We start from the raw sequence: 7166 nt of genomic DNA on the forward strand, positions 1-7166 counted from the left end.
GCGTGCTGTCCTCGCTTCTGCCCGCTAGAACCACCGGAGTGAGAGGAGGTTCTGCTCGGTTGGAATCACGGAGACACTTTTGGACCGAGGCTGAAGCGAGCCGAACCGCAAAGCTGCTGCCAGGGTGGAGAGTAGTTGTCGCTCCGGTTTAAAACGTTCATGGTTCTGTTCCCCTCGGAAAACTTGTGCATGACAACTTTGCACTTAGCTTCAATTCTGTTTCTGATGAAAAGAGAAAGTTCTGCTGCCGACATTCTTGCTAACTTGTTAGCGCTGCATGTTGTTGTGATCACGTGAGCGCTGCATGCTGGATCCAAGCGCTGCTGGATAGAAACACTGGAGCGGGGCAGTGAACTGCTGGAACGGACTGCTAATATTGGAGCACTTATATCGGGCATTTTTTTTGCAGGCCGATAAAATCCGATACTCGTTTTTTGGCTGATATCGGAACGATATCCGATATCAATATCGGACCGATATCCGATATCAATATCGGACCGATATCCGATATCAATATCGGATCGGGACACCCATAGTAATTAGGGCAACAAAGAGAGTAGATATGGTTCTGCTGTATCATTTTCTGCAGTACATATCAGGTGGCTAGCTGGATTAGCAACGGAGAATCATAAGGATACTTAGCTGGAGTCATGGCAGTTCATGAGGCAACATTAGCGAAGATGCACAGTGGATGGTAAATGTCTGACTGAAACTAAAGCATCATTAGTCGCAGAGGAACTGAAGGAAGACAGGCAAAGTGGGGCAAATATGTCCTGRAAATTCTTCTAATGTTCCTCAGCTGCCTGGAGTTAAAGCAGTTACTGTCCACAGAGACGTTCTCATTGCCCTGATAAATCTGTGATACTTTTTGTGTTCACTTTGTAGTAAAAGCTAGCTTAAAAGCAGTAATATACAGCAATAGAACATGATTGCTAGGAGCACCATCTTCAGTCAAAACAAAGCTGAAACTGAAAGTGAAACAGCTGGTAGTACTCTCATTTTTTAACAAAACAAACCAGAATAAATCATTTTATTCTCTTTTGAAGGGAAAATACTTGTCATTATTTATTTAGTTTAAAAATCATGGTACTTTAACTATATTAAGGCACTTAAGGGCCTAAACATGAATATTTTTAAACTGTGGGAGGAAACTCGAGTACTGGGAGAAAACCTGTACAAACGTGAGGAGAACATGTAAAACACATGGCTTGAGCCCAGGACCTTCTTGCTGTGAGGCAGGCAACAGAGCTAACCACAAATCCATCATACCTACAGATTTTGTTTGTTGGAAMGGGGACAGGAAGTTTTTGATGAAACTGTGATCATTTTAATTTGAATGCAGGAATCTATTGTGTGTTTTTTTAAATTTAACAGAATCCAACTGTTTACTAAAAAAAGTGAACTTATTTCTGGAAGGGATGGTGTGTGCGCTTATTTTTGATTATATTGTAGATTTTAGATTAGAAAAACAATAACTTGTGCTTGTTATTCTATATGCCCCAAAAGACTGGTTTAATTATTCGTATTCTAATATTTTCTTTCATAAGATGGCTGGCCTGGAAGTGGGGAAGAAGTTGTTTGCCATAAACGGAGACCTGGTGTTCCTGCGTCCTTTCTCTGAAGTGGAAGTTGTCCTCAGGCAATGTTTCAACAACAAGGGACCCCTTAGGGTGTTGGTCAGCACCAAGCCAAGAGAGTATGGCAGATCTGTGCGTGCACAGTTGCTGTCAAATTTGAAATAAAYKCACATCCTCARWACATTTCCTCTTTCCTCCCTAGGACGATAAAGATCCCGGACTCTGCTGATGGGTTGGGCTTCCAGATTCGAGGATTTGGGCCCTCTGTGGTTCATGCTGTTGGAAGAGGTAAGAGATAGCTGTCTGGCTTCATCAGCAAAAGACTTCCCTTTTGTTATTTTGACACAGCTGGCAGGCAGCTGCTACATCAGTCTTGTGAGGGTGGGGGGGTGCGTGACTTGGCTGTGGCGTAAAGTGTCACACTGATTTCCATGCACCTATTCAAGTTTTTCTTGGTGGATCATTTATTTTCTGTGCAATTTAAAAGCCTTCTGCATTCTTTACTCTGAGTTCTGTTCTCTGTCCTTACAGATTTGAGCTTGTTTAGTAGTGCTGCTATCAGGGTTGGCACAAAATAAGCTTCAATCAAAAATAAAATAAAAAAAAACATAGTCTTGTCGGGCTTTTCTCAGAGGAATTTGATCTTGTTTTTTCTTTAAGCAGCCAAAGTGGGATAGTGGGGGTGGAGAAGTTCTGGATATGCACTTGTAAGTGCAGTGTGTGTGTGTGTGTGTGTGTGTGTGTGTGTGTGTGTGCGTGTGCGTGTGCGTGCGTGCAAGTGTTGGCTTGATGATGCTGTTTCTTGAGAGCCTGCTGTGTGTTTAAGCAGCTGCACTGATCCTCAGAGACAAAGCTCATAAAGTAGGAGGTGTCTAATCCCTCAGATTTTCACAACAGCTTCCGTCTCCYTGGTGTTTTAGGTCACCAGGAGTGGGTAATACCAATTAGAGACAGAAGCCGAACTGAGGCTGGATGTACAGAGAACCGTTGCTTATATCATCCATTATGCTTTTAGGAGGTTACAGAGGAACTGCAGGTAATCTCAGCCAAAATCTTATAGTCAGGAAAACATGAAGATATCATTCAAATGTTGGATATCTTCATCTTAAACAATAAAGGATACAATACAAAATATGATACATTATGGTGCAGAGAACCATGTACAGAAAAAGGATGTATGATACATTGTAGTTTTGGTACAAAATGCTAGAATACAAAATAATTTTTATGACACATTAAAGGGGTGGCGGTTTGCAAAAATCAACATTTTTGAGCTTTATTATATCATGTTATTCCCTTGTATTCTTATCTGAAATTTCTCTTACTTTTGTTCGTACGAAGGGTTCGTACGAACATGCCACGTCCGATTCAACAAACTCTTCTATCTTCAGGAAAAGTGTGTAAATGAGCAGTGTAAACTGATGAATGCGCATCAGGTGCTTGTGCACGAAGAGAGGAGATTTACAATTACCACCCTAAAACACCATAAAAGGCTGTACGTTCCTGCCCCACATACCAGGAAGTGTCTATTCATAAATGACATCGCAAAGTAAAAAAGAAGAACTTTACGAGTTCGGAGCTTGAAGTCCTGCTCTCAGAGATCCAGAAAAGAAAATCTGTCATTTTTAGCAGCGTCAGACCTGCTAAAGCCAAGGAATGAAATGACAACTGCTGCTGTGTCTCTCGTGGGTCGTACACAGTCACAGAAATGAATCTCTTTTTAGTCCTGCTCCGCTTTTCCTTTTTAATTTAATTGTAAACAACATAGTTTTACATAGTTTTCATTTATTCATTTATTTATTTATTCTTTCATTTATTTATTTTCAACTTTAAATATCTTCAAACTAATGAAATATAAAGTTATCAGTGAAGAAAATCAGTCTGGATAACAGCAGACTGACTTCACGTAAAATATATGACAGGTCTGGACCACACATGGATTTTGTTTGTATCTGACAAAAATCTTAAAATACGAGAAAATTGGTGAATGCCACAAATTCTCCTAAATCACTCRTACACACAACTTAAGAACAAATCTGTTCGTATGAACGGTTCTTCCATGAGGCCCATTGTGTTCAATAAGTTGGAAGTCAGAATGAGTTCACAGAAAACCAAATGATCTCTTCTAAAAAGCTTTATTCAAAAATCTGACTCCATTTAGGCCCACAGCAGCAGCTCTGTGAGAGTGAAAGGCCTTGGGTTTTATCAGAACCAAAACAATAACATCCCCTCTCAGGAGCCCAGTGTCTGCCCCAGGCTGATGTAAGAGAAGACTGCATATTATGATGAAGCATCACCCCAATAAAGTAACGTGTACATCTGACTTCCTGGCCACACCCCTGGAGGCAGCATCTATTATGTCAGACCTTAGAATGTAACCCAACTTTGTTTATACTACAGAGAGGCCTCATAGTGATAAGACACACTGACTCTGTTCCTCTGTTTAAACCATATGGCTGCAATGATCACAAAGTGTAAAATACAAGACTGGATCTTAAATTCATTTAGTCGCAAAATTTCCTTCACCCTCATAAAAAACATAACCAGAGTGTTGCTTTGACTCATTCGTGCCTGTTTGAGAAATCCTTTAATCTCCTGTGGCACCATGTAGAGCTGTCTAAACACTTGCTGATATGTACAAAGCACCGCCTGTTGTACATAGGCTACTCAGTCTGCAGCCCCCATAGACTTAAATATATAGATCACTAGACTGAGCCCCGCCGAAACTGTCCACTGGAAGCGTCTGTGACAACATGGAGGAGCAGAAACGGAGACCAAACAGGGCAACAGCTCACAACCTCCACAGAAACTAATAGACAAACAGCAAGCTGAACTGGATCTGTTTCACAGATTATCGGTCATGTTTTTACAATAAATTAATAACTACATATGTTAATTTCATTCAACAATCATGTAAACAGCAGATTTATACCAGAAAAATATATAATTTGTAAGTAACAATGATCTAAACCAGACCTGAAGTCAGCCTGTAACTTAGACTTTAGCTAGTTGAAAAAAGATGACTTCAGCTAGTAATAAATATTTATTATTTCTTCTTACTGTCATAAAAAATAAGAATATTTATATTTACCAGTCAACAGTTAGAAAATGTTCTCTGGTTATAGGATGAAACTTGTCTCTATTAGCTAACATCTTCTTAACAAGTCAGGTTCCTCTAACAGAAACCTAAAAATACTCACATTTATAATATTATTTTACACTCTGTAGGTCTAAATATTAATCAGAGGACAAATCAGCTGTAATATTTAATAGTTTGCGTTAAATTGTAGCATGATTCAACAGTGCTAAACTCTGTATAAATGCTCCACAAGCTCATATCTGCTAACCAGTTCAATAAATAACAGTGATTACATSRACTTTATAAGATTATTTTAATTTTAAACTGTTACRTTATGTTCTGYTCAGATCACATTGAGCTAAATAAGATCAAATCTGCTGACTTGTGTTGTGAAATGAGACATTTTATCTTCTGTTAATAAATCTATAACACATAAGATTTTCTGACATTATTTAAAACATTAGGTAGATTATATAAACTGTAAAATATGAATAATAATTGGGTTAATATTATTATTAATAGGTTTTATGATTTCTACATCGTCAGTCCTTCTTTCTGCTCTGTTGTCAACATGTACAGTAATGGKAAATCCAGACTCTTGACCGTTTTGCGTTAGCCGTTAGCTTCACCAGCCGATCACACGGTCACGTGGTTTCTGAGCACTCCAGCTGTTCTATAGAACCTCCTTGGCAGCCCCACAGTGCACCCCTCCCCGTGCCTCCCCCCACATAGCAACCACAAGGCAGCAACAATTGGCAAACACCTGCTGGAACCTGTAGTATACGTTTATCTAACCAATGTATCAGTTTTTTACATTATGTTTCAATGATTCTTTTTGTACGTTCAGCTGAAGTAGAGGAACAAAAGCTGAACATTTATGTCTTTACAGTTACTAGAGCAGATCCTTATATACGTTTCTCATTACAGTTTGAGCATGCATGGTGAGCTCTTAGGTAGAGTGAAAAAAATAATGGAAATATTTAGTCTGTCATGTCCTTCCTCCTGAAATCTGTAAACCTTGACGTTATCCTAGGGTTGGATTCATGACTGGTCTTGATGAATAACTTCCCTCCTCTGCTCATAACATTCACATACACATACACACACATCGTTTTTTCTATCCTCGTGGGGACTTTGCATTGACTTACATTCCTTTACTGGTCTTTTCCACCCTTTACCCTAAACCTACCCCAGTTCATTAGCTTAAACTCTATTCACCTACGCCTAATCCGCCACTCAAAGTTGGTAACCGTACTTGTGGGGACAAGGCTGYGTTTGTCTGGAAAACAGTCCCTCCTCCCAACCTGCTAAAAATACAGGAAAGAAAGATGTAAATACTGAGAAGAGAAAGGAACGTTACCTCAATTTTATGTGCAGAATATGGACAGTGGAATTGTTACATATTTTCACATCCTTGAGCTTGCACCTGCCTGCCAGATCTGGACCTGAACACAATTTCTTCCCCTTTTTGCCTGCTTTTCTGTTTCACGTGTCAGGCACGGTGGCTGCCACCGCCGGTCTCCACCCGGGCCAGTGCATCATCAAGGTAAACGGCATCAACGTGAGCAAAGAGAGCCACGCCAGTGTCATCGCTCATGTCACCGCGTGCAGGAAGTACAGGCGACCGACCCAGGTGAGGCAGGGGGAGAGGACGGGATTAAATCATCTGGACACTTGAAGACTTTAATTTTGCAGTAGTTTTACTCATCCACAATTGATCATACTTGTCATTTTGACAAAGAATAAAGGTTGAATTTTGTTTGTGTTTATTGTGTTTAGATTCAGGCCTTTAAATGATTGCTCACTGGTGGTGACATTTTGAACTGTGCGCTCATTGATCCGTTATGTAATGGAATTGAAAGCAGAGAAAACATTAGAGACAAAAGAGCAAATAAAGGGGAAATAAGAACTGGTTATAAACATACCAAACAGCCTTCCTGGCTCCTGTTTACTTTTTTTTATAACTCTATTTTTATTTCTCTTGGGTAATTACATAGAAATAATAGTGGTTTTTGGCTTCAGCAGCGCTGACCCCTGGCTCCTAGCGGTGGGCTTGATGTGGGAGCCTGGTAGACGACAAAGTAAGGTGGTAAAGGTTCAGGAAAAAAGGTGGTAGGCCAGACAGCTTATTTTGATCTGAGCGAGTGGTTGAAAGCAGACAAATGTAGGAGGAGAGGACAGACTCAGGCCACCTGTTGAAGGTGGGAAATGGTGAAAATAGTAACCCCCAGGGTGTGTGCATGATTATAATTGAACTCAAGTTTGGACTCTGAGCTTAATGATGCACTACGACTAAAAAAAAAAAAAAAGACTCTTGTGGACACAGAGGAACCGCACTCTTTTTCTCATTCTCTGTGTTCGTGTGTTGGGGTTGTACACAGGAAAACCAGGCACAGTGTGTAGCCTTGGCAGAAAACTCTGTGTGGGTTTGGGTGTGGAGAACAGACACACACTCAGACACACACACACACACACACACACACACACACACACACACACACACACACACA

General features: G+C 40.3%; 1 protein-coding gene across 1 annotated transcript in view; it reads left to right on the plus strand.

Annotated features, from left to right (window-relative positions):
- The window catches only part of prex2 (phosphatidylinositol-3,4,5-trisphosphate-dependent Rac exchange factor 2), a gene marked incomplete in the record, with an annotated part of 112041 nt that overhangs the window by 49075 nt on the left and 55800 nt on the right, over window positions 1–7166 (plus strand). Inside the window, 3 exon segments of the mRNA XM_014002299.1 lie at window positions 1548–1696; window positions 1780–1865; window positions 6153–6289. Of these exon segments, the coding sequence (XP_013857753.1) occupies window positions 1548–1696; window positions 1780–1865; window positions 6153–6289 (372 nt within the window).

Source organism: Austrofundulus limnaeus, unplaced genomic scaffold (genome assembly GCF_001266775.1).
Source record: "Austrofundulus limnaeus strain Quisiro unplaced genomic scaffold, Austrofundulus_limnaeus-1.0 Scaffold12, whole genome shotgun sequence".
In the NCBI taxonomy this organism is placed as follows: domain Eukaryota; kingdom Metazoa; phylum Chordata; class Actinopteri; order Cyprinodontiformes; family Rivulidae; genus Austrofundulus; species Austrofundulus limnaeus.